At 41.5% G+C, this 27,784-nt stretch overlaps 1 protein-coding gene across 3 annotated transcripts; it reads right to left on the bottom strand.

The window, feature by feature from the left end:
- Positions 1-711: 711 nt before the first annotated feature.
- On the bottom strand, positions 712-24,378 carry kcnt1a (potassium sodium-activated channel subfamily T member 1a). 3 transcript variants are annotated; one of them, XM_053411269.1, is made up of 28 exons: positions 24,284-24,378; positions 18,329-18,408; positions 17,954-18,057; positions 16,782-16,826; positions 16,533-16,592; positions 16,132-16,206; positions 15,068-15,151; positions 13,296-13,390; positions 12,333-12,513; positions 12,088-12,252; positions 11,797-11,933; positions 9,924-9,987; positions 9,642-9,750; positions 8,778-8,886; positions 7,620-7,769; positions 7,037-7,266; positions 6,741-6,957; positions 6,237-6,342; positions 5,934-6,106; positions 4,273-4,344; positions 3,932-4,066; positions 3,674-3,785; positions 3,433-3,534; positions 3,143-3,226; positions 2,922-3,050; positions 2,337-2,631; positions 1,986-2,070; positions 712-829 (listed from the first exon to the last, which is right to left on the bottom strand). In XM_053411269.1, exons 1-28 carry the CDS (start codon positions 24,376-24,378, stop codon positions 712-714), a joined length of 3,411 nt encoding a protein of 1,136 aa, XP_053267244.1. The 3 variants fall into 3 exon arrangements, with proteins under 3 accessions (XP_053267244.1, XP_053267245.1, XP_053267246.1); XM_053411270.1 differs by lacking the exon at positions 4,273-4,344; XM_053411271.1 differs by lacking the exons at positions 4,273-4,344; positions 7,620-7,769 and having other exon boundaries at positions 2,337-2,652.
- Between the last annotated feature and the right edge of the window lie 3,406 nt (positions 24,379-27,784).

Below are 27,784 nucleotides of genomic sequence, written 5' to 3'. Positions count from 1 at the left end.
CAAACATATAAAGATACCACCAGTGTTTGTAGACGCTGCTACTACTACTACTTCTATAGTTCAGCTACAAAAGTAGGCTTCAAATAAAAGCTTTAAATGCACATTTTATTTAAGTCACATTGTGTTGAAGGTTTTTTAATGGTATATAGGTAAGAGTATGGTTCAGGTAAGTTTAGAATATCTGCATGTGGTTTCTAGGTCATCTCAAAAAGTAAAGATGAGACCGAAAATCCTCATATTTGCAACCTCTGATGCTGAGGTTCCACTTTTTCTGAGGGAGCAAACATTCGGAAAGAGAAAAGGTATAATTCTCTTGAGAAATGACAGTAAAACCAATAAAGGGTTGTCCTCTGATCTTAATTCTTTTGTTTGGCCTATCAGTTTAACTTGCAGGCGACCTGACTGAAATAGTTAAATCGATTGAGAACAAGTGCGTCCTCGACTGTCCACTGGAGCGAGCTCTCACAGAAACGACCACTCCTACATACTGTGTCTCATGAAAATGTCACAGATGACGTCAAACTGTCATCTGCCGAGGAGTAGGCACTCATATAATATAGCTGTAGACTGCAGCTCTGAAACGTTATGCCACAGGTCGTCCTCTGTCAGTCTGGACCCGTGTGGACACAACCAGACCCCCCCCCCCCCCCACTGAACAGTGCAGGGGGGTGGTGAGGAGGAGTAAGTGTACCGGTGAAGGTCAGCGTGCCATTAGAGCTGCGTGTCCCCTCTGGTGTCCAGGCCGGACTCGTGCATCTCCTTCAGGCTGCTGCTGTGGGCGGGGGGCTCATCAGGGACGTGGGCCAGAGGGTCCGAACGAATCAGGTACCTGAGAGAAAGAAAGAGGTGGGGGGATGAAGAGGATGAAATGATGGGAGCACTGCACTCCACCAACCCTTCACCATTGAGGTCACACTCTCAGCCACGCGGCGCACTCTCCATCGAACAAGAGGAGCTAAATATTGCTCACTCAATACACTGCAAAATATATGAGGGGCTGCGTTCTCTTTTTGCTGCACTAATAAATGATCACCTTATAAAGCTCTAACGGTCAATTGAAGCATGAAGCAACATTATTATTTATTTGGAGTCCTGTCTCTCAGCACCTTAAAGTGTCAACAAATGTTTCATTATTGTAATTTGATCATTCCCACTTCTCCCAGCGTCTCTTCTGACTCTATGTTACTCTGGTGAGTGGGTAAACAACCATCCACTGAGAAGTGTGTAACTCTCTGAATTGAATCAGATCCAGAATATTGAAGCCAAACTGTAGATCAGTTATAAAGAGAATTCCTTCAAACCAGTGTTTATCTCCAACATTCAGCTCTAGAGAACTTTTGAAATATGAAGAATTCTGAACAAAGGTTGGTGTATTTCGAACAGCAGCAGCTCTTCTGGCTCCTGTCAAGAGACTGATACACTTAGTTTTTTCTCGACATGAAAACCACTGGAACACGGAGCCCAGCATACTTCATCACCAAGAGTGACTGCACACTTTCTTCGGAGTTTGCCTTTCCACATTAGAACAATGCTGCAGGGGATTCTCCCCGCACATACAATTAAAATACAATTCATTACAAGACAGAAATGCAGTGCAGCAGACAGACCCGGAATGTAACACACTAATTCGATCGCGTGTGCTTGTTTACAACACATCGATACCACAAACACATATGTTATGTATATTTTTCCCTTTTGTGCATCAAACTGTTTTGCTTGGAATCATCTCTTGCACATGCAAAAATCCACATCTCATACAGTTTGAGAAAGACGAGAGGAAACTGTTATAATAATAATAATGATATGAACAGATAAAAACTGAAAACCAAAAGACACAGAGACTTTGCCATGAGGGCCCCTAACCTTAGGAAAAATCTGCCAGAAGATATAAGACTAGCAGAAAAGTGCTTTATAAATAAAGTTATTATCAATATCATATTATATTCAGTGACTTGGGAGCAATACAAAGTCAAAGTCATGCTTACACGATGTCGTTGAGCTCCAGCCTGGTGTCCGGAGAAGGGTTTATCAGGACATAAGAGAGGGTGTTTTGATGATCGTTCTGTTCATCTGAAAGACAAAAAGTTCACTCAGCAAACTGGACCAATCCCATCTGGATGATGATGATGTAATGCCTGCTGTCTGCCATAGGATCCTGTCTTAGATACTGACCTTGTAAATAGCCCAGGTTGACCCTGTTCATGACGTCACTGGCTGTCAGGTTAGTAAGGTCTTCTATAAGCAGCAGTGACACGAGAATCAGACAAACACGAAGGTTTAGAGGATGAATGCAGGGAGCTGTTGTGTGTCTCAGTTGAAGATGTGTCTGAACTCACCATATCCGGAGGTGGGGAGGCCCAGGTGCCTCATGCGGTTGCGGACCAGCTCGGACAGCTCCTCCCTCTCGGAGCGCCGGTACAGGTTGAGGCGCTGCTGGGCGATGCGCTGGGCGTGGTCCCTGCTCGAGTCCCGGCTCACCCCCTGCCACTTGCCGCTTCTCTTACTGAGCCGCCGGGCCCACTGCATGCTCTTCTTCCTCAGCAGGGGGTGATCGGACTGGTCGTTGCTGCGGGCCTCGTCCCCCTTGTCCTTGGTGTCCTCGCAGTCGTCCACACTGACTGACACCTGAGACTGAGAAGAAGATGAAGTGACCTCTGCAGCTTCCACAAGGACTCTCTGATGATGTGATAATATTGAATACTAATACATCTGTAAATTTTGTATTTTTCCACCACTGACAGATATTAGCTCAAAGCCCTGCAATGCTCAATTACAACCTAACATAGCTGGTGCATGAGAGGCATAGTCTGGTTTGGTATTCTATTGTAAACCTGAGACTACAAGCCTATTTGAAAAAATAAATACAAATATATTTTTGGAAGTTTGATATTTAACTTGAAGACTGCTCTTTGAGATCTCACCTCAGACGAAGAGAAAATGTGCGATTCTGTCCGGTAGATCCCGATGGGAATTTCGGCACTAGAGGAGCAGAGTTTCTGGAAAAGTCGTCCATAGGTGCTGATCCACAGATCCTCCTCACTCACCTTCATCTGGAACAAGAGATACATAGATGTGCTTTTAGTTTATGCAACATGAGCATGGTATTGTTTTTTTTGTTTTTTCCTGTTATTAACTAACTCACAGCACAGAGGTACCCTGATCCTGGAGTGGTGTCCAGTCCCAGCAGCAGCCTCGCAATAAGGATCATGTAGTCCTTCACAAACGACTGAGAAGGGAATCACAGAGAATAATTTACCACAGTGCACATGAACAAACCAGCGACTGAACACTAGAGGGCACTTTTGCCTTGTGATGCTGCTCTGTCTCAGCAGGTGATCGTGTTCCTCTGCTGCTTTAAAACACATCCATCTCTTTTATCTGCTTTTGAAAAGTCACATGAGGATAAATGCTCGGCCGTAGGTGTGCACCAACCTGATAGAGCAGCGTGTCCAACATGCTGATACTGAACACTCGGCCTGCAGCGAAGGGGAGTCGGAACATGAAGGCCAAGTTGGAGCCTTTATCGCGCTCTTTCTGTCGACAACGCACAAAGCAGAGCAACGACCAACAGCGTTCAAAGGTCTGTGGCTTTCTCTGACAGTGCTGAATGTTTCAATGAACTGGCGTGAAACATAAAACATTTTTTCATATTCCTCGCCGTCTGCCCTCTTACCTTCTCCAGCTTGGAGAGAGCCAGTGAATAGCAGTCCTTCGCTCGGAACTGCATGAATCTCATGTTGGACGGGTGAGTGAGCTCCGTGATGATGCTGAGACTGGGAAACAACCTGCGACAGGGAAAAGGAAAAAGAGGAGTCAGAAGACGTGACTTACGATTCGTTGTGCAAACATGGAGGCTCACATCTGTAGGTTTTATATCAAACTGGCGGGACATAATTCATCAGTGATATTGTGATGAGAACCGATGAGTTACCTGAACATCGTCTGCACATTGACAATAGTTTTGGCATCGGCCATGTAGTCCTCCTCGGCACTCATTGTACTCTCCTTATCCACAACAACCAAATTATCTGCGTAGATGATTCCACACTGCAGCAGGCTGTCAAGGCTGAACCACACATACACACACACACACACACACACACACACACACACAAAATGAGCATTAGAGCATATGACGCCAACTTACTGAGAACGTACTGTGCATCTAAAAAGAAATAAAATGTCAGAGAAAACTCAGGTTTGATTTAGGTGAGGAAGTAAATTATATATGATAAAATGCATGAACAACTGAAGATTATATGACAGCCTTACTTGTCTATGGTCCCAGCCATGTAGTAAACCATAGGGAAACAGCTGATGGCCTCCAGAAAGTGATTATCAGGCCTAAAGGAAGCATATATATATAAATGAGTGAAATGGAACCATTCTCTTTTCTATTCTCCTTTTAACATTAGGTAACGAAATACATTGTTTGGTGTTTGTATAAAATGAAACGACTATGATTGAATTGGCTGCTCACACGAGAGACATTCAGTTCGTCAGTTAATTGGAGCAAACCTGAAAGATGAATCATCATAAACCCTGAACATTTAGCTTTAGTTTTTAGTCGTTCCTTCAGGCAGATGAAGCATCAGCGATTTGCCTCCATCTGGGCCTGTCCTGGCCTCACGATGATTTCCTGAGGCATCCATTGTTCGTTTCACCTTTCTCTACGCGCCAGCTTTCTTTCTGATGGGCTGGAGTCTTGCAAATGCTCCGGCTGCTTTCCAAAACTTTTCTCAGACCTCCTCATGTGCTGCATCGTCTTTACTGACAAAGCTGCCAAGCTGGGGGAAGTCCTCCACATAGTCAGGTGGGTCACCGTCCACTGTGATGGGTGCATCTGTTTCTGCTCAGTGCACATGATATTTTAAAACTATGGCCAACACGCGTTACCTGACATTATTGACACACAACCATAATATTATTTGAGATATGATGTTTTGTTTGTGATATTTTGATATTCTGAACGGGGCAAACGTAAAAAATCAATAAAGAGAATAGCTGATCTGCATCATACCAAGCAAATATTGGTCGACAATTAAAATCTCTACGTTGCTTTCTAAAATGACTCTTCAATCGTGCCTGTTTCAGGCCTAGTAAACACTCGCTCTACTACTTTACGGCTGCTTAATGACTGTGTGTGGCTACTGTGAGATGCTATAAAGCAGTAGCCTAATAACCAGGGTTACCCTACGGTCGTGGAGCTCTCTAGTTAGTGTGTCTTTCGGCTGAGGGGTGAGTCCATCTGTTGCTAAGCAATAAAGCAAGATATTTGTCGCTTTATTGCTGCCTGTCCTCCAACATGAGCCCTGACAGAACATTACTTTATGCATCTGCCTTGTCCTGCTGATTAGAGACCCAAGGCTGTCGTCAGTGCCTGAATTACCTATCAGAGTGTGTGGGTGTTTGTATTTGTGTGTGCAAAAGTGATGGAGGGGGGGGGGGGGGGGGGCAGGCGGCATGGAGGAAGCGCTTATTGTTATGTGCGTGTGTTCTGTGCGGGTCCTGAGAGCTCGCATGCGGGGGCTGAAAAGGAACACAACAGGGCGGTCGATGACAGCCTGCTTTGGGGTTGTCCAAAGAAATCCTTTTCTCCATCGTTCTTTTCCCCTCGTAGCGATAGAATGTATAATGTTCATGTTCAAGGCACAGCATGTTACCATGGCGACTGTCTGGTGATACAGAGAGAGCCAGTTTTTTTTTTATCTTTTTTCTTTGTTGCTTAAAACACACCGTCAGCGTGAGTGGCAGCAGTAACCTATCATCCGGAGGGACAATGGAGTCCCGCCTCCACAGCCTTGGCCTAAGTGCTCTGCTGACGTGCGCTCTCGGCGTGCTTAACATTTCCCACTTGGCGGCGTTGAAAAGACAAAATGAAGGCGAGAGAAAGTGGCAACGTGTGCGTCGTACGTGTGTTGAGATGAACTCACGGGTTGTCCAGCAGCAGGACGATGGGGTTGAGCTCTTTCCTGGGCCTGTAATAAGCTCTGAGAGGCACTATGAAGTTGTAGAGGCCATTCCCGGCAGTCTCAGCCGACACTATGATGAGTTTGTTTTTAAAACCATACGCCTTAGCATCCTCAAAACTGTTGTGCCTGCAGCCCTGCACAGGAGGAGAGAAAAACAAATCGTACTCTCGGTTGGCTTTTATCAGGTGAAGGACAGAGAGTGTAAGGAATGATGAAGGCAATAAATAACTGGGTGACTAAGTTGGAGAGACTGCGACTGCCCACCTGGTCCAGTCGTAGGCAGCAGAACAGGGCTTTTTCAGCCAACAGATGGCACAAGGTGGGCGAGCTCCCGATGTACGGTGAGTTGGGGGGATAACCTTTCACATACCTGGCAACAAATCCAAAAAACATCAAACATGGCATACACTTTACAGTTTCAAAACTGGTCAGGTTAGCGGGTCGTGATTTCTTGTTTGCAGATTCACTAATTTTCTACCTTTGCCAAGGAGTTCATGTTTTTAGCTGTTTATTTGTCTGTTGGTTTGCAGGATTACGCAAAAACTACTGGATGGATTTCTACAAAAGTTGTTGGAAGGACACAGTGTGAGTCAGTAAGGCTCACACAACATGTTTGTGTTAATATGGATCAGGGGGTAGATCCATGATAACACAATTTTTGACTTTCTTCAACATTGTGAGACAGGGCGTTTTTGGTTCAGATCAAAATAAAATCAGGATCCAGTGAATTTAAATATGGTTTCCTAAGGGGACTGCAAGAATCCTTACTCAGGAGATGACTGGTCTTTCTCATCCGTGAAGACTGAGTCGTCCTCTGACTGGTCGGCGAGGAGGTCACACGGCAGGAGTGAGGAGGAGTCGGCAAGCTCCTGGACCGGAGCGATGCTGGGCCGGCGGCTCCCTGCCCCGTTTACACTGGGCGGGACCAGTTTACCCACTGAGCTGTCGGGTGGACTCGTATTCTGAAGATCCATGGCAACAGTGCCTGGAGAATATAATCACCAGAGCTTAATGAACCAGATACTTCTCAGTTTAACCGAATTCATCACACTTTCCTCTCTCACCCATGCTGGCGATGATGCTGTGCACAGGAAGCTGCGAGGGCCCATCAAAGATCCCCCCGGCGGGGCAGCCCTTCCTCTCCTCCTGTTTAAAGATGAAGGCTGAGTTCTCCTCCTTGGTGATGTTGATGTAGTAGCAGGTATCTGTGTCAGCCATTATGTGGCGTGGGCCGGGGTTCAGCAGGATGCTCTTGTTCTCTTCCCTCTTTATACCAATCAGACACACGCCATACCTGGAGATCAGGTAAAACAAGAAGGAAAATGGTGTCAATTCATTTCAATCCAAGACCTGAGATCGTTGAGAGTAAAAGGGATTGTTTAACATTTTGGGAGTTGGCCTTTCTTGGGAAGAATTAGTTTGATAAAGTCTGGAGAATCGGGAAAGCATTGAAGTGTAATATGACAATGACAGGAACAAGAAACCCATCTGAATCTTATATCACTCTTAGCAAGACCATGTAATCAATATATCTGATCTTTGTTCTACATTTATTTAGGTGAATGGAAATTATATCAAACTATGATGAGACAAAAGAGCATCTTAGAGCATCTGAGAGCAGATGCTTCAGCTCACAGGTCAACTCACTTCTTGTGAGCATGGAAGGAGGCATATGTGAAGCTTTTGCCGTTATACTCTCCAAAGAACTTGCTGTCGCACAGTCGGATGTGGTAGACCTCATTGCCGGAACAACAGCCGTACATCCTCTGCCACTGCTCAGGAGACTGTTGTCCTTCGCTGCAGTCATTCCGAGAAAATACAAGCAAGTGCACAACAGATGAGTCAAGCTTTAAACGTGTAAGAAATGAACCACTTATGCTGATATGCACACAGTCTTTGCATGGGGAAAACATTTGGAAAATTGAAACTCTCCATCTAACTCCCCCCACGTCCCCCCAGACCCTCTGGGTCAGGCTGCGTCTCCATGGTTACCAAATGAAAGCAGATGTCCTCATCCATGTGTCAGTCAGCTTGACTCTGTTGTGCCCTTTGTAATGACTTCTGGTAATTACTCTAATTGCTGGAGCACTTTGATGGAGTTAACTGGAGAGTTGCTCAAGGAAGCAAGTACTTTATTTACATACAATAACTTACAAAGCGTATTTAACACTTTCTGGCTTCCATGATGTAAGTTAATGTGAAAGGTCGAATGACATGCTGCCAATTATCATCATCACCGAGTCACGAGTCGCTTATAAAACTCACATATGTGATGCAAACACTCACAAATGTAGATATTCGCAACGTACTCCTTATACACATATGTCATATGTACCTTTATGGTTAATGTGTGAAATCTGAAAACCTCTAGGTCTTTGTCTGATAAAGATGCACAGGGCTTCACTTTCTGAAGAGCACAGTGTGTGCTGAAGCCCATTGATTCTGTTTCTCTCAGCCTTTGAAATCAGCTTTTCAAAGTCAGTCCATTTGCATGCTGTGAAAAATCTACTTTTCAAAAAGCTTTACAGGGAACATGTCCTAAAGAAAAATCAATGTAGCTGCCGCCTGTTCTCTCTTTTCATGTATGCACTCTTTCTGTTTACGTCCTGCTGATTTCCACAATGAACCCAGACTTTTTCTTCTCTTGGGCTTATTCACCGCTCTGTGACAGTGTGATGGAAGCAAGCTCCGGCTCTTGTGTATATGCTGAACATGAGCAGACATCAAGGTGTGAAGACATTTGAACTATGTGATCACACTAAGGAGAGAATTAAAAGCCTGAGGAGGTTGCGCCGGCTGACTGACCGTCCACGGGAGGTGTGAACGAGGAGCGTGACCAAGGTGGAGGTGGCGGGACAAACACAGTTGAGAGCCAACATGGCGTACTTGAACTCCTCCTCACAAACAACATGATCTGAAAAACAGAAAAAAAAAAACTAATCAGAGGATCTATGATTTAACGGGGGTAAGATGTTTTTATAATTGAAACATTTTGAAAACTTGGAAAACACATTTATTTGTTTTCTGATCAAGAGTCAATTTGACTAAATTGAGATCTGAAAAGATCATCTAGACAATATCTTTCCAAACATCAGAAATAAACCTGCCCACAAAAAGTAACACATCATGTTGTGTGTTTGTGAGGTGTCGTTTGGCATATTTTCTGGCGCTGTTTCTGTTTTTTGGTGACAACTGAAGGACGTCCACCTACACCTGCGACCTGCACTCATTGAGCAGGCATCCATCACATGGTAGCCATGCAACAATTCATAACGTGCCTCATCAGCTATTTGACTTTAAATGAGACCATGATTTATTAAAATGAACGTCATATTGGAGAAGACTTGAACATAAACTGAAACTGAAAATGTATACGGATGCTAAAAATCTAATTAGAATTCTTACAGACTTCTATAGAAACAGACTTCCTTTTGGAAACAGTGGAGTCGCCCTCTGCTGGTCATTCGAGAGAATAAAGACGCTGCATTGGCTTCACTTTTTGTACTCTGGTTCTACGTAAGTTGTCTATAAAGTTTAAAGTCATGTCTTGTGTCTTTAATTCTTAAAGGAACACTTTGGAGGATGAAACATGATCTATCGACAGGAATCTAATATATTATTCGTAAAAATGTGAATGCCAAACATCACTGACAGAATAAAAAGTCTCACCTGCAAATTTAACATGGAACTTATTCTCAGGTTTGAGTATTTGGACGTACAGGGGACAGTTTGGAGCAAAGTCCTTCACGGCCCAGGCTCTCAGGATGGTCTGATGGTCCTGAGGGAGAAACAGTCAAAGATCATGCTTCTTCTCTCTTGCATTTTAAAATTAACCTTTGTTTAATCAATGAGTTATTGGCTTCATAACACGCAGCGCTAATGAGCTGAGTCTGGGTAAACAAATAGTTCAGATTTGATAAACAGTCAGAGTTCAGTGGCTGTTCATCTTACCGCAGCCATGCGATCTACCTCGTTACGACTGCTCAGAATGAAACAAGCCTCGGCGTCGTCCATCCTGCACGAGTCGACACGTAATAGAACAAAGTCAAAATACAGGAAACAGCAAATCACTCAATTATAGAGCTGCAGAAAAAAATCACGACTCTCTCGCATGACCTTTGATGAGTCATAGGACATGACAGCAACAGTCATGTAGACAAACACATGAGGATCACCGTGAAAGGCACTCGTTAATGTATATGTGCCGTGACTGTGGAACTGATTTAGCATATTAGCACAGCCAGCAGAGCGTAGAATGCAAAACAAGTGTGGGAGGAATTGAAAAGGTGCCAGATGCAGGATTGAAGCCTGACACATACCCAGTATACCGCTAATTACCTAAACCTCCAAATGCAAATGTCTACTTTCAGGTTACATAACACAGTTTCATCAAGGTAATACTTATTTTGATGTATGTTGTTCCCAGCTTTCTTTCATTCTTTTGCTTTTAGTGAGATAGTTTTGACTGGACTGTTGTGTTCTTTTAATAAGCCACCCTATGTCTTTGCTTTGAGGCTTATGCTTATATAAGGGTGGGAGACAGATAAAAACATAAAAGATTAATCGAAGCAGCAGAAATTAAAAGCCTGCTGGGATTCTGGGTCCCACAGTTCCCACATTGCAGCATCTTTTTATCAGAGCCCAGTAAAGGTTACTGGTTTAGACTGGAAAAAAAGGTTCCTCAGGAGGTACAAGTGAAATTATTCAACTACTTTCACTGTGTGTACTACTACCAAAGATAAGTTAAGTGATTCACATGTGTAAACTGAGTATAAGTATATAAGTAATAACTATATAAGTAGATTTGTAGAATTTCCCACAAAGTCTCATTCATAATCAAATCAAATGAATGTGTATGGATCATGTTTTCTTTCGTCAGATGTTGAAAATGGTTCTTTTAACGTCTGACTTTTAAAAAAATGGGCAACGCTTGAATGAATAATCATACTGTTGTCTGAGTTTGAGGCCGAACAATAGCTCTGACAAGCCTATTTACAAAGAAAGGAATGAAAGCATATCTGAGAGATACTAAGGAATGGAAGGACAATAGATATTCAGATCCTACCGATGAAAACTTCCATCAACATTTATTTCAACAACACACGTTCACATTCCTGCGGAACATTCAACATACTTCAACCATTTACAAAAATTAAATGTGAGCCTGTATTTCACTAAACCCAGATTGCAGCTGAGACTGAGGAGATTGTAGTTGTAGGTATTCATCATCACTGATATACATTTTTACCTGATTTTTATACTGTACTAAAAGTTCATCTTCGGAGGAATATGATTATCTGTACCAAAACAAATGCAAATGCATGCAAGTGTTGAGAGATTTGACGTAAATCCTCTGGGAAACAGGACTGTCTTAATTCATCCTGTTGATATACTGTATATGTCAGTAGATCATTGCAACGTTTGACATGCTGAAGTCAGTGGATCACACATGTCAGTAGGCCTCATTCACTGCAGACCATAAATAGTTGTTTGGATATTTTTCGTCTGGATTTAAGTGGTTTGCTGGAACAGATAAAAAAAACATGCTTGTGCACAGGTATGGTGCCAAAGAAGAACTATTTTTATAAATTTTTTGTTTTAAGAGATAGATGACTAAAAATAAGTCTGGGTTAATTAGTGCATTAAGTAGTGCATTGTTTTGAGGTCATGTTTGAACACTTGATGCTTACTTATAGCACCCTCATTAGGCTAATCAGTGTAACGTTTCAGTACCACAACACAGTTTTTCAAATACATTGTCTTAGGGGCAAAAAGTCATTCATCTAAAGATTCAGAGTTTTTTTTTTACATAGCTGCTACGTACTTGGCTCTCAGCAGATCCTGGTCTTTGAGAACGGATCCCTGCAGGTAGATGACTCTTTGGGACCACAGAGGGATCTGCAGAACTCTGCGCACCTGGAGATCCATTTCACTTGGGCACAGGATCACCACGTAGTAATCCTTTAGGATGACACAACAATTACATCAGTATAAACTGTGGAATGCATGAAGAACCATGACAAAGATGCTAATGTCCCCAAATCTGTCTGCAAATTCTGTAAATGCATGTATGTATGTTTCTTTCATAACATAGTGTATATGTGTATTTCTCTACCTGCAGTCTTGGGTGGGCATAGAACTCATTGAGAAAATCCATGAGCAGGTCTATTTTGAGCGCGCTGACGCACAGTACGACATGCTTCTCTGTCTGCGCCCTGTGGCGGCTGTAATTCCCTCCAGACTTCTGTCTCTCCATCCACAGGTAGATCAGCTGCTCGAACTGACACACAACATCATGAGCCAAACCCAATAAATAACAAACGAGAAGTCATCCGGATGTCATTTCCGCGTCTTCCATACCTGAAGAGGCAGCACCACCAGCGCCACACAGATCATGATGACCACCAGCAGCTGGGAGGGCCATATGCGGGGGGTGACGTCTCCGAAGCCCACGGTGGAGAAGGTGACGATGCAGAAGTAGAAGGCGTTGAAGAGGGAGAGGTTCTTGCCCGCTCGCTCCAGGTGCTGGATTCCGCAAGTGCTTTGCAAATTACATACAGTACACAGAGTAAGTAGCTGAATATATCAACACTAGTATTACAACATTTAAATAGTTCAAATAAATTGACAAATTACAGAGAAATGATAAAGAGATTAGGAATAGATTTAAATAGGTTTAAATCGTCAGTAATGGCTTTCGGCACTTCTATTGTAGCTTCCCCTAAATACAAAAAGTATTCAACAATGAACTACAGACAATCTGATCAGAGATAAAGCTGCACAGTCAATACTTGTGTGCGCTGTATATACCTAATAGTTCATTTTACAGGGTCATTATTTAAAAACGATTTCCTTAGAAGTTTTTGAATGTGTCCTGGAATGTACTTTGGTGAACATGCAGTAAAAAGGAGGTTTTAGACTCATTCAGTTCAATTAGTTTTGTTCGAGTTTATTGATTCCCTGAGAAATTTACACAAGTTAAAACAGTCAAACCCATAATTTCTTTGTTCAATTGGATGTTTGGAGTTCTGTGTCCTGCATATTCAGTTCCTTGCCAGTTTGAATACCGACTCTTTCATCTGATCTGAGGTGCGGACTTAATAATTATTTGGAATTTTAAGCTTATAAGCTTATAAAGCTTAGTTTGAGACTATCAGACGGACAAAAACATTGGACACATCTGATATTATAACTTCATACAAGACAATAAACAACTAGAAGGTTGAACTGAATAATTAAAAATTTCAGGAAGGTTATTGTGATAATACGAGTGGGAAGATTAGAAATGTCTTTCGCACAACATCATGGAAGAAGCAGCCTCACCCAGTGAAGACCAGGCAGAGCAAGGTGCAGATGAGAATAAGGACCTGGTTGAACATGGCTGAGTTGGTCCTCTGGATGGCTCTGTGCACATCATTCTGCAAACAAAATACTTCATCAACTCAATATGCATATTAACCCTTGTATGTTGTTCGGGTCTGTGGGACCCGTTATCAATGTTTGCTAAAAGAAAAATGATGTGATATATATTTTTTTCAACCTGAGACTCATTGGCCTTGGCTCATTTTCTGTGATGATCATATAATAGAACATACTTTCAGTGACTGTACACTGTACAACCCCCCCTACACATTTATATTACATATGTGATGTTCGGGTCAACTGGACCCAGGACTACATAAAGTGTTAAATTGTATATTTCAATCACCTCTGCTCCCACATTCCTGCACATTTTTAGTAAAAGTTCTCTGCCAGTTTCTGCATCTCACAAGGATTCTGTTGATTCCCCTTTGGATTTGAAAACTCCAGCACGGATAATAACCCCAAAGTATGCAAATGAATTGTTTTAGTCCATCTCATTCCAGCTTTCTACGAAAACAAGCTGTCCCTCCAAATTAGTGCAGAACGTTTTATGTAATGAAAAGTTTGTAAGAAGGCTTGATGTCCTGCACATGAGCCACTGCTATCCGTGTCAGCCCTGGTTCCATCCTTATTACATTGGTAGCCATGCGATTTCATCATTTTTTGACATCTATATGTTGGCTGCTGATGGCCTGGCCTGGATTTGGGACTGACTGCAGATGAACTTTTTACTTAGCTGGCTGATGGTCAATCTCATCCTCTTCTTCAAACTCACTGTCAGACTCTGAATTGCTAGAAACAGGATCTTCATATTCTCTAAACTCTTCCCCTTCATTGTCTTCCAAAGATTTTCTCTCTTCAAAAATCATTTCTCATGTAGACTGACATGAGTGTGTTCAATTTCTAATTATATTTAAGAAATAGACCTCAATACTGAGGAAAATCCTTGTTAAATATTCGCTTTTTTCCAATCATATCTTGATTGTAATTGATGTTTCCTTGTTTAATTGCATTTTATCACAAAAAACGTAAAGCACTTTTATTCATAAATGTTATTTAACAGGGGTAAATGACAAATATTAACCATAAATCCTGTTTAAATTGCTTGTAATTGGGATAAAGTTAACATCTGTTAAGTATTTTTACGTATATTGTTGTAGCTGTATTGATTGAAAGACCAAATAATGCGTTGGGTCCACCAGACCCGCGAACATTGGCTGAGTGACCAAAACACTAACACCACAAAAGGGCTAAACAACCACGACAGCAAAGTCTGAAGTCCGGCAACTAATAGTCAAATCTTGCCAGACAACTAAAACAAAAAATATAAAAATACAAAATACCATAAACAAAAACAGACATTTAACATGGATATACTGAGTGTTTCTCTCAGTTATTACCACCAGGAATCATTCACATCATTAACTCTGCCGGTTATTACAGATGCTTCTTCTGAGACGCACCTTGCTGCAGAATAACAGCATGAAACGCAGAACAGGATGGTTTACAGAGAGGGAAATTAATCCTTCAGTGGCAGGGTGCACACAATCAGAGCACAACCAGTGCAGCAGCAACTCTGTTGTCAATAGCGGCAGGAAATGAGAGAGGACCTGACTGAATCGTCTGAACCGGCAGTGTGACTGGAAGCGTCTCGCCTCAACTAAGTCATTAAGACACTGATTAAAAAGAGGTCATTACCAGGAACCCTTAAGACGATAATGGTTTTAACTCACGATCATGTTCTCCAGAGCACATTTGGCGAGCCAGCAGTTGAGGAACACGGGGATGAAGATGTTCCGTATGGACGGCCAGAAGATCTGAGGAGAGAGGGAAACACATCAAGTCACTGATTTTCACACCTTCCTCAACGGCGTCAGTCACGTATTCACACTTCTCCACAAATCTGGAAAGTACTGTATACATGCTGAAAGATGCTCAGGCTATTCAACATTTTAACACACAAAATTAACTGTGGCGCAGCAGCTTGTTGCTATTATTCATTTTTTTTACAATAATGTTTCCAGAAAGTAGTAGTTTGCTTTTCAATACTTTGTACCTCCACCAAAGAGATAATGTTTTCACCCCTGTGCGTTTTTGGGGTTTGTTTGTTTGTGAGCAAGATTACACAAAAAAGACTGAACAAATCTTCAAGAACCCATAAAATGTTGGTGTGAATACACTTTAGGGGGGATCCAGAATTTGTTTTCACTTTCATTAACATCGTGAAATGTTCCGTATTCCAGGAGAATAAGGATTCGATTGATTTGCTGAAATAAATGGGGCAGTACATTAGTAACACTTAAACACATTTTCCAGATAGGAAGGACAATGAGTGTTTCAGAGAATGTAAATAAAGATGAACGATGTGAGGGCTCCCCAAAAGTGAACCCAAAGCATCTTGATCGCCACCTGGTGGCTGACTGTGGTAGAGGTCATAGACCCCGCCTCCTCTATTTTGCAAATGAGACATGAACCAGGCAAAAAAGTCAAGATCTATTTTCTCAAAATGTTTCGGAAGTTCCTTACACACACATTATTTAGTTTTATGTTAATTTCCTGGTAAGTTTGGTTTAATAAGTTAATTGATGCTAGAAAAATAGTGGGTAACATCATGATTGACAGCTGAGACTGACTCCCGATTGGTCCAGAGACTGTATCTGCAGGACCTTGAAACCATTGACAAATCGCTGCTGCACAGACCCTTCCCTCATGTCTGGATAGTGTGAGGAAGTGGAGATGCGTCGTCCATTTTTGATTAAAGTCTATGTTATTTGAGTGTCTTGATAAAGAGTCTTACTGTAATGATGAAGGGGACTGTGTTGATCATCTCCAGAAGAAAGGACACCTGGAATGTCTGCTCCCAAATGTTTCCCTGAAATCAGAAACCGGTTACTCAGTAGGCACAGGACAGACAGACGGTGAGTCACTGCACAGATCTTCATTGTCATCTGTCACTTTCTAAAACTACTTAATACTTCAACTCCACTAGATCCTGTAATTACTACAGTCTACAGTCTGTCCTTAATGTAGCCTTGACAAATGACTTGGGATAATTATACCATTTATGGATTGTCAATTTGTCAAACACTTTCGAGGACTACTTATACAGAGTAAATTATTCATGCTGGTGTGTGTGTGTGTGTGTGTGTGTGTGTGTGTGTGTGTGTGTGTGTGTGTGTGTGTGTGTGTGTGTGTTACCTTGTAGCTCAAATACATTAGTAACATAGTCTCCAGGAAACTTATGATGGCCACAATCACCTGCACAAACCCGAACAGTGATTAAAACATAATCTCACAGAGGAGCAAGCTTTTCAGAAACAATTTGATGATAAAGAAACTCACTGTTTTTATATTATTTGAACAAGTAAAGCATCTGTGAGTTGGACTTGGAACATTTGATCACTTTACTTCAAATACTGAATTAATACTCTCCCTGTTGGGACTCACTTGAATGGCCCAGACAGGAACCTTTCTGTCCACCCAGAAGATCAGCTCCCTGTCAGACACAGTGGAGAACAGCCACACTCTTAACAGTCAACAATTGATATTGTCAACATCAATATCATATATTTGTATCTATTTTTATAGATTCATTTAATGACCGACCGTTAAAACAGGACATTCAGATCACCAAGATTCCACTTATTGTACACCTTGTTGGCTATTAATAAATATTGAGCATTGATCTCATAATGGAAACACTTTATTGCATTTAAAGTTTAGTAATAAAACAAGGAGCTGAGAGATCAAACAGAATCATTATTTACTAGAGGCAACAAATTAAAGTTCTGTTGATTACCAGTTAATCTCTCTGTCCTGCACCGATCCGTTCCACTGGCAGTCGATGCTGCAGGGTAGTGATGAAGACGAGGAGAAGAGAACATTTCATTACCAACTAATGAACAGATGGTGAAGGTGAAGTTTTTTGCACAGATGCTCTTTAGTGTTCATCTTTCAGATTCTACCCAATGAATCCACCAGTATTACTTCTTCTTGCTCACCAGTCACCAGTGTAGGACCAGTCATATCATGCGTTTATTTAAAGATGTTTTGGTTGCTAGAGGTTAGGTAGAAAATGGGTCGATCTATGCATTCATCTCAACATTTGATCAGCCCAGTTTTTCACCCCAGGCGGACCATACACCAGAAGGTCTGACAATTGAAGTGACACTTATAACAAAAATTAACTCATCATAAATTTTAATGAAAGCACAAACAATGCTTAAATATTAAATGGGGCACATAACTTCTTATACAGGCTGGAAGACAACTTTTATCCAAACATATAAGACTCCCTGCAGTCAACTAGTAGACAAATAAACAAGCCAGCAGAACAATGAATCACTCAAAGGAGCTGATTGGCCCTGCCATGCATCTGACTGATAAGAGAACAGCCCCTTTTAGAAAACCATTAAGGAAAGATGATAGCATTTAATACACAGCCCCCTCTAGCTTAGTGCTTTAAATCATCTATCTGCACTTTGCCAATATCTTATCGCCATTGTTCTCAATGTTTTGTATCTTCTTGTATCAGTTCGTCTGTGGATTTGAGGATCAGTTCTCCTCTCTGTGTAGACAAACCATTTGTTGTTCCCGTTGGGAGCGTTCTGCTGGCCCGCGCTGTGGCTGCCGCCCTGACCGGGGTTGTCCGTGACCACTCTGATGATGTAGAGCAGACAGGTGAGCAGCTTCAGGGAGAAGTTGAACACTCGGATCCTGAGGCCTGACGTGGAGAGAGGGACACATTTCTGTCTTTGATATTTCTCACTTTTCAAAATAGCATGAGTCAAGACAAAGACCTACATTTAAGAGGAGACACAATGAAGAACCACAAACAACAATAACGAATAAAGACAGTGCTCACAACCTGAATTTCATACACCTCCTGTATTAAAACATCTACAACCAAAAGGTCTGTGGTCTTATTTGTACATTTCAGTTTTGCAACCCCTAAATTGAGGGACCTGAGAATTTGACCTGCACCATCCACTTACTCGATCTTTGATTTTTGATGAAGAAAAGCTTCAGCTGCTCCTTGAAGGTGTTTTCATTCACGTAAAACTCGACCTGCACCCTGACAGAGAAGAGAAGAAGGGGAACACACAAGGATCAGCAGCACAACAAGAAAAAGCCACGCAGACGTATTTTTCAAGAGGCAGTTTATAAAGTATCACCTTTTACACAGCATGAATATTCATAATGCTGTTCCTCTAATCATGTGCCTGAGGAGAGTAATTATCCATCTCTGATTCAGTTCCCAATTACAAGACAGGGTAACTGTGGGATACACAGTTTAAACCACAGGAGGCCAAAAAAGCATCTGTTCCCAGTATTAATATGAAAAGATACAATTATAAATACATAATTATTATTTGATATGAACTTCAAGCTTAACTTTTTATTTTAGAGGTACCTGTAAAATAAATAAAAATAAACTAATAAATGAAACTAATATAAATATCAGTTTCAAGATTCAATCAACTTTATTCATCAGTCATCATTCATCATTATTATAAATAACAATCATTACTATATTTTGTATTACTTTCATTCTTTTTTATTTGGATTATATTTATTAATACAATAAATAAATAAATATGGATATTACATTTTATTTCACAGTATCAATTTTAACATCTCATCACCTTTTTCCTCCAATTTTTCCATTGAATCCTCGTTATAAATCTATTATTTATTGCATATGAGTGATTTTACTTAAAGATATTAATACATATACGTAGACTATATTGAAAATGATATTCATATTTATGCTTTATGTTTCCATGCAATAGGAGTAAAATGCAACACAAGGGAACACAAACTTATATTTGGGTTCAATCTGACAGTAAAATAACAAATGTACACGTTGATTTACTATGGCTCCCTCAAAACACACAACCTACAGGATTTTGTGAGTAGTCGGGCACAACTTTCTTGCATTCACATAAAGATAAAAGAAGTACAACTGCAAAAGAGTGGAGCAGAGCACATGAAGAGAGAAAGAGAATAAACACAGCTCTTACAGTAGGAGCTCTGCAACAGAGGAACAATATTTACACTATCGGTGTACGAGTCCCTCAGAGGAGAGTGAAAGAGAGAGGAGAAGAATTTGAGGAAGGCGGGAAGCTTATGAGGATGTGCTCCGGCTCCTGCTACAGAAATCCAGAGCTCGGGCTCATCTGAAAGGCTCCCAGTGGGACCGGAGGTGCAGTGTGGGATGCAGGATGCGCTCACTTCTTTCAGGTGTGCACTGTAACTGCTATTTCATGTGTGCACTGAGGTAATAAAAGGAGAAAGCCCTTCAGAGATGAAGCAGAGAACATGAGAACGAGACAGCAGCAGGGCAGAGATGAGCTTTGGAGGTAAAGAGTCTTCAACTGAGAGCTGGCTGTCCCATTTAAGAGTTTGTTTGTTTTCTGTCTGTAGGACTATCTGTCTGACCCCCCTCCGCCCACACACAGACACACACACAAGCACACACACACACACACACACACTCATCAGCTCTTGTTGTGCACACGATTACTCTGTGAAGTGCTCTGACATTGAGTTTCAGGCTTTAAGAGTCGCAGTTCTGGAAGTAATTAGATATTCTATGATGACTAATTGTAATTCAGCGAGTTTTGCCCTGTGACTGCGTCGAAGCTTCTAACCAGGAACAGTCCTGATCACCTGCAGGCTTGAGAAGATACTCAGTCTTACAGATCATGGTGTTAAGAGCTGTGGCCAATGAAGGCAACTGGACTCACTTCAGGTTCTTGAAGATGTTTCACCTCTTGCAGCCAACATTTCTAATCATCCTCTGATATTAGAACAGATGATTAATTAAGTAGTTGAGAAATAAAATCCAGCCATTAGTCCCGGCTATCAAACAACATGCAGGCAACTAGAGCCGAGACAATTATTCCCCAATCACCATAATAGTTTTGAATTTTAATGAATTTTTAATCAAGAACTCAAAATTACTCACTGGTTGTAGCGTTGCAACTAATTTCATTTGACAGTAAACCTAGTATGATCTGGTTTAGTTTTTTAAGATTTTTTAACAGGCAGGTTAATTGATAATGAAAATAGAATTGGTTAAAGGCATACTACAATAATAATACGTATAATACTAAATACTACTGCTAATAATAATAATAATAACAATAATCAATTAAAAGACCAAATGTTGACATAAAAAATGTATTTGACATGGTGTTTCGATTCCCTCCCCCTTTTCTGACACTTGAACTGACAAGTTGATAAAATAAACAAAAACTAAACAATATAAGTAATACATTTAAATGCTAAAATATTTAGTCCAAATGAGAAAACAATGAGTCCAAACGATAGTGACATAATAACAGCCTACTTGCAGCCCTATTACGATTAAATGTATAAATACGACTTTCCTATGAATAAATACACACGCGGTTATTTCTGCAGACCTCAGCAGTTTTTGGGGGCGCACTTCTTAAACTGTTCTTTTTCATCCAACTTCTCCTCATGTCGCCTCGCTCTCAGCGCGTCGAGCTCACTTATCATGAGAATCCCTTGTTATGTCTCAGGCTCCATGTGCCCCTACCTCTGCCCGGCATCACTACCGAGAGCCTCCGACCTCCACGCGCCCACGGACGGGTTGGCCCAGGTCGGGATGACGGTCCTCGGGTCCATTGTGCACGCATGGGACACCTGTGGCTGCGTCGTGCGCCCGGTTACTTCCTACCGAAGACTACAGAGGCTCGTTGACCAGCGCACCTCCCCGCATGCACGCAGCTCTAAAACAACACAGCTCCAACTGAGTTTGTAGGATGATCAATTGATTTTGTGCTTTGGAGGGAAATCTGATTGGAGAACAAATAATATAAAAATGATCAATCAGAGACACAAAATAGAGTTGGATCAATAATTTGTTTGGAATAAGAAAAACAGAGCCTACTAGAATATTTATATATATACCTGAGGAATGTATGGAATTAATCTCTCTTTCTCTCTATCTCTCTCTCTACCTCTCTCTCTATCTCGTTCGTGCGCGGGCCTGTTGCCACAGTAACGTTGCCATGACAGGAATAACCCGAAGTGATGCTGCAGCAGCGCGCTCCTCTCTAGCAGCACTGCAGCTCCTCACAGAGCTGTAAACATTCACTGTGACATATTACTGGAGGGATGATCACACGAATCAGATAAACACCGACTGTCCTTTTTATCCATGTGGCTTCATCTTGTATCTGATCTGCATTAACACTTCCACAACCGCCAGGACATCTAGCGCCTAGGATGCATGTCTTCCTGATTGGCTCTTGCTGATGTTGAGGTTTTGGCATCATGAGTGACAGAGCGACAGAAACCGAGCGACAGTTTTTTTTAAGTGGAAAATGCAGACAAAGAGAAAAGTCAAGAACAATGTAGGAGGCGCCGCTCTGTTTCCGACTCCCCCCTTTCCCTCCCACCTCTTTGTCGTCTTTAAATTTGAAGAGTCTGAAGTGGTAATTTATAGATGACCTCCTCCATGTGTCACTGCTGTTGAAAAATACCGGAAAGAGGCAATTCCACTTGAAGCGCCTTCGCCCACACTGGTGCAGCCACTCAGTGTGGCTTTCCCAGTTGCATGTGAAGACCCTTATATATCATAACTCCTGCCTATGTGACATTTTCATTTATGCATTTATATACTGCCAAGTTTAGCTCCAAAAGACTCAACTTGAACTTGGTGAAGGGAAAAAGTATGCGTCAGGGAACAACTCATAAAATGTTGGTGCAGACCCAAGGATTTTTTAATCAGAATCAGAAATACTCTATTGTCACCTGGGGAAAATTGGGTTGTGGTACAGTTTGTCGCGCTCCAAGAACAAATACGTTTACAGACCAAGACCACAACAATAAATATTCAATTTAAGTAATTGTTTAAAATGACTAGTTAAACATTTGCAAAATGTTTGCTGTTTTGCTAGAGAACATTTCATGGATCTTGATGGAAAAAAAAACTGGCATATTAAAGGAACTCGAATGTGCTCTTCAACTGCCATTCCATTTTGAAAATGAAACGGAAACTGAAGAGAAAATATAGGAATTCAGGCAAAAGAAGAAAAAAAAAAGACAGAGAAAGAGAGACCGCCGTACACAGGATGAAATTGAGGTTAATATTTTGTTGATATTTTGCTTCGATGCATTTGTGTGCTTCTTCTGCATGTCTGCTTCTGAGAAAGGAACCTTTGAGTGATAGATGAGCTCTGGAAAGATGTGAGCAGTGACATTTGGGAGTTCATCGACTGCTGTTGAACACAAGCCTGGAGACCAAGCACTGGAAATCTAAACCTGAGGCATGAGTCGCCTCCTCTAGACTATCTGCAGAGTCCTTTTGTACTGAAAATAACAGAGAAATTGTCACAATTGTGTGAATAGGAGATGAAATTGTGAGCAGGGAGAAAACAGCGGCTGTTGCAAGGACAACTGGGTAAAGGTCCACTTTGGCTGAAAGAGGCGAGGCAAAGCTTTTTGTTTCTCCTCGTCAAATATTACAAACAGCACTGCCGTCTCAAAGGAACACTGCTGCTGTAACACCATCTATCATTATGTCTAATCATCCTAGATCCTGGCGTCCATTTGGCAGAATGCACAATTACTGCTCTGAATAAATATCTTTAGAAAACTCAAGTGAGTGTAGAACTAACTGCTGCAAAATGTGGAGCTCTCTGCATAACTCGAGCATTCACAGAAAATGAGACACGTGATTTTCCGTTTCAAGTTATTTTTGACTGTTTTCGACTTTAGAAGCAGAAACTTTCTAGACCCCTGCTGTGGCAAAGTTTTGAAACCTAGGGTAAAAAAAATTATGCAGATCCCAAAAGAAAAAAACAAAAGACTGCCACTGATCTCGTCTTGTATCAAGTTCAGAGAAGAGAATCAAGAGGACAAGAGGCTGAAGAATGTTCAGAGTCAAGCTTCATACATTCAGACACACACTCAGCCTACTTCACTTCCCCTCAAACTCACAATGCTTCACGCACCACATTGTTTTCAGCACCATGGACAGCAGCACTCCACATGCCACCATGTGTCTGGCTTCATTTCCTCTTTTACCACTTCCACTAGCACCCTGCACTCAAACATCATTTTGTGCATGTTGAAGGTTTAGACAAGTTAAACGCTCCCTGCAGTTACTCTGGTGTGACAACTATAAACACTGACACAATGATGGGTAAAAGTAAGACGCTGCAGAAAACAAGTCTGACAATCAGCCCTCTCCATGGGTGAAAGCAACTGGAGACAAACATTGTGTAATCAGGTCAAATAATCCCTTAAACATGAATTGTTATTTTCTCTCATAAAGCAAAAAAAAGAGGCAGCAGCTGCTGCTACTTGAATAAAACAAGATGTACTCAGAGATTTGGTTGACAAAAAGTAATTTTAGCATTTTCAATCTTCAAAGAAGTTATGTTTTCATGTTGGTGAGCAATATCGCAAACTGAACGGATTTCCTTGAAACTTTGTGGAAGGTATTGGTCAGGCAAAGAACCAGCAAATCCAGGCACATTTAGGGAACTAATACTGAATTTGTGTACACAACTGTACACTTTTCAAAGTGCCATTGTCTTTACTGATTAGTTTGCCTATTCTTTACCTTGATTCAAGTCCCAGCTTACAGCCTCACAATGGAAGAAGTGAACTTTTGGCATATTTATGTCAAAATTACTTTGACTTTAATCAAGTATTAAAACAGTTGCTGATTAATTATCTGTCAGTTGACTAATACAGGGATTCCCACGCGGGGGATTTAAGCCCAGGGGATTTTCTACAATTCCCTGGAGGGATCTTGAAACATTTAAAAAAAACACCCACTCACTTTTAATACATGAACTTTGCAAACAACTTTTTATGAGTTTAAGCAATGTTTCTGTCTCTGAACGTGTCAAACAGCTCTGTTTAACCTGCTTACTGTATCCCATCACATCCACACTGCGGCCTACCTGTCATCGTTCTGGAAGCTCTGGTCCCCGAGCAGCAGGTCCCGGAAGCGGAAGCGCAGCGGCAGTGGCGGCACCTCGCTCTCCAGCTGCTCCATCTTGAGGGTGGAGATGTCTAAGATGATCTCGTTGCTTTTGCTGTTGGTCTGGAGTGGTGCTGGAGCAGAGCTGGAGGAAGTAGAGGAGCAGACGGGAAGTGAAAGGGAGAAAAAGAGAAGGAACCCTAACCCAGAGCTGAAGGGAGTTGGAAAAACAGGCAACAGTGGAAAGGAAAAAGGCGCACAGGGAAAAGGAAAGGAAGCAGAGAAAGGAAACATGGGATGAGAAATACAAGTGGTCGACTGATATATCAGACAGACGAATAGGAAATAAATAAAGACATTAAGCATTTTAAGTTTTTGCTACTTTATATTTATTTTCCACTACATTTTGTTTTCTCCTTTTGATATTTTGGGACATTAAGCCTTTTCTTGAGTTGGGACAGAGTTTAGAGAGCAGGGAAGACATGGGGCAAAGGGTCAGAGCCCAACACAAGCCTCCCGCACAACCAGTCGGGCCCCCACTACATTTCATAGGGAAATATTCACTACATTTATTTAATATATCACACCAAAAATAAGTTAAGGTGATTACAATGAATTTTTAAATAGCTGAAAAGTAGTTATTCTGTGCAGCTATGGCTTCAAGCCCCCCCCCCCACACACAATCTCTACACCCCTCCCTCTTATCCTCTCTCCATTTCACCACCTCACCGTGTCTGTGTGTTTGCCCATAATCCTGTATTACGCTTGTCAAACTTATTGCATAATAGATGAAGGGTTTGTTTCCCATGTGGTTTGCAGCCAAATCCATCTAACTTAGACAAAACAAAACAAAACAAAACAAAGCCAAGCGGCCAAGAGAACCGCTTATGAGTGTTTGTAGAGCTCATGTGTACGTGTAATACACACGCACACACACACAGACACAAACACACGCACGCACAGTTGAGTCTATATGACTTCAGAGGATATTACATTGACTGATTTCGTGGAGACTTATTCTTACCTGAACCATAATTACTGGCTAACCTTCATTTTACCTATCCTAAACATAAACCTAAAACTAAACCTAAACCACATGTTAACATTACCAATGAAAAGCAACACAGATGTTGCAAAGAACACACAGAGGACCAATTATTGAAGATGTTCACTCTCCATTATTAACATTACAACCATGTTAGTATTAGATGATCTCAGGGCTGTAATAGTGACAACTGAGTCACAGAGCAAGCACACAACAGCTGAACACACAACGATGGTGACAGGGGGAGCAGACAGTGTATATACACAGTGTGTGTGTGTATATATATATATCAGTGTGTATATATACAGGTAGATGGAGCTCTGGATAAATATAATAAAGGTAAAGATAATAAAAACAAATGATAAGAAAGTTATGATCACAGGCTGCAGCTAATAATAAACATTTAAAATATCATGATGATGATTTGACTCGTCACTCAGGTTTTTATTCATCAAATGCCTCAGCTGGACACAACTTTGAGAGATGCAAGGTCCGAAAACCAAAAACCCAACTTACTCATCCTCATCATCATCCTTATATCTCCACATACGAAGTTTTGCCTCCCGAGTTGTACCTCTGTGCGCGCGCGCGCGCGTGTGTGTGTTTTTGTGCCTGCTGCTCTTACCGTGGCTTGTGCTCGTTCACGGTCCCATCGTCGTTCACAAATGACTGGTTCACGTAACACTCGCTGCACATGTTGCCCAGAGATGCTGCGCTGCCGTCGGGTTGCTGCGGAGCGGCGGTGGTCGGCGTTGAGTCCCCCTTGACGAAGTCGCCTTCCTGGGTCAATTGCATCGGAGGCTGGTCTGCCAAACCAGGAGAGGACCGCCGGAGAGAGAGAAGCTTTTTGTTTTTTGTTTGTTTTCTTTATTTCCCTCCTCCTCCTCCTCCTTCTCCTCTTCCTCCTGCTCCTCCCCTCTCACCTCCCCAGGTGCATGTTGGAGGTGTGCAGGAGTTCGTGTCCACCTGACGCAGATGAACGACTAAAGTGACAAGATAAACTGCTCAACTCTTCAGATAAGACTAAGTGCAACCATGAGGCAGTGAGGTATGAGATCCAGCTGACTCAGATGCGGAGCTCAGGTCTGCAGCAGCAGCAGCAGCAGCAGGGAGGTGATGACAGCTTTCCTTCCTGAGGTGGTGGGTACACCTAATGACATAACTGAGGAATTATCACCCAACTCCTGCTGGAGGGAGGAAGATTAGCACCATCTGTTGGAGGATCTCTGTCTCAGTCAGTTTTCCACTGTGGAAATATCTAATTTAGATGTGAATGTTCACATATAAAGACCTTTAGCCTTATCTGCAGAATTCAACCATATGATGAATAAACAATATAGAATAAAAAATGGTTACAGGAGTGTTGTGGGATCATATTGTAAAGGAAATACAAACAATGTGTAAAGTTGGGGAAATTAATCTTTGTTGGAACTAATAAATATAGCTACTTATCGGCATCTATAATAAAACAAGAAGACCCTACTACACTCTGCTCCTCTGTATTGTATCCTATAAGCCTATTGCTGTACATGTTAAAGGTTAAGTGTTTAGAATTTAGTGACATCTAGTGGTGTAGCTGCATGTTGCCCTGAGGTAGATAGAAAGTATTTAATTATAAAGAGCCTATTCTAGGGTAAAGAAAATTACAATTTGTACAATTTTGATTATTTAACTCTAGTGAAAACGTGACAAGGATTATTTTGTTTTCAATTTCTGCCAATAGTTCCCTTTCACTAAATCTTACACACTGAATCTTTGACTGCTAAAGTACAGGTACCTCAACATTGTAATAAGGTACAATGCTTGAGTAAATTGACGTAGTTACTTTCAACCCCTGCATTTTAGACAAAGACTTTGCACAAGAAACATAACCATTATCAGCAAATGCAACAATGTGATAAATACAAGATACAGAACTGACCTTTATTTACTTGACGACTTATTCCCCAAAGCACAAAGAGGACTTGCTCAACAAAGTCAATGAGGTATCACATTTTATTCAGTTTAAATTCTCAAATCAATACGAGGTAAACGCACAGACATTTTGGTTTTGTCTGCTCCAGTGTGTAATAATTCTCAGGTTTAAAGGTACATACAATGTTCTACAAGTTGTTAGAGCAAAGGAGGGGTTAGATTCCTCATTGAAATTATTAGGAGATGCAATCCAGAAGGGTATTGTTCCGAAGCAGATTGCATTTACTTGAGAAAGAAGAATCCTGCTGTTTATCTGGATTATCGAGAAATCCTCCCTCAAAATCCCATTAGAAGTTCTCATTCAGCCAACTTCGAGAGCATTGAAGCAAACTTGTCCAGCTTGAGTATTTAATGCAAGCATGGATAAGTGTGGATATTGCTGGCATGAGTCCAGTCTGTTGACTCCGAGTGTCTGACACTCAGAGGAAGGAGTTGTTTAGTTTGGTGGCCACAGAAAGGAAT

The sequence above is a fragment of the Pleuronectes platessa genome, chromosome 19, assembly GCF_947347685.1.
Source record: "Pleuronectes platessa chromosome 19, fPlePla1.1, whole genome shotgun sequence".
Lineage (NCBI taxonomy): Eukaryota > Metazoa > Chordata > Actinopteri > Pleuronectiformes > Pleuronectidae > Pleuronectes > Pleuronectes platessa.
Note: the sequence above shows the minus strand (reverse complement) of the source record. Positions and strands in the feature narration are given on the sequence as shown.

What these genes read in the sequence shown, in the direction of transcription:
- kcnt1a (XM_053411269.1), bottom strand. Translation starts at nt 24,378, where the DNA reads ATGGAGCAGCTGGAGAGCGAGGTGCCGCCACTGCCGCTGCGCTTCCGC. An exon ending in CAGGATCTGCTGAGAGCCAA is followed by an intron (nt 9,988 to 11,796) that starts GTACGTAGCAGC and finishes CGACTCGTGCAG; the next exon opens with GATGGACGACGCCGAGGCTT. An exon ending in ATGGCTGGGACCATAGACAA is followed by an intron (nt 4,067 to 4,272) that starts GTAAGGCTGTCA and finishes TGTGTGGTTCAG; the next exon opens with CCTTGACAGCCTGCTGCAGT.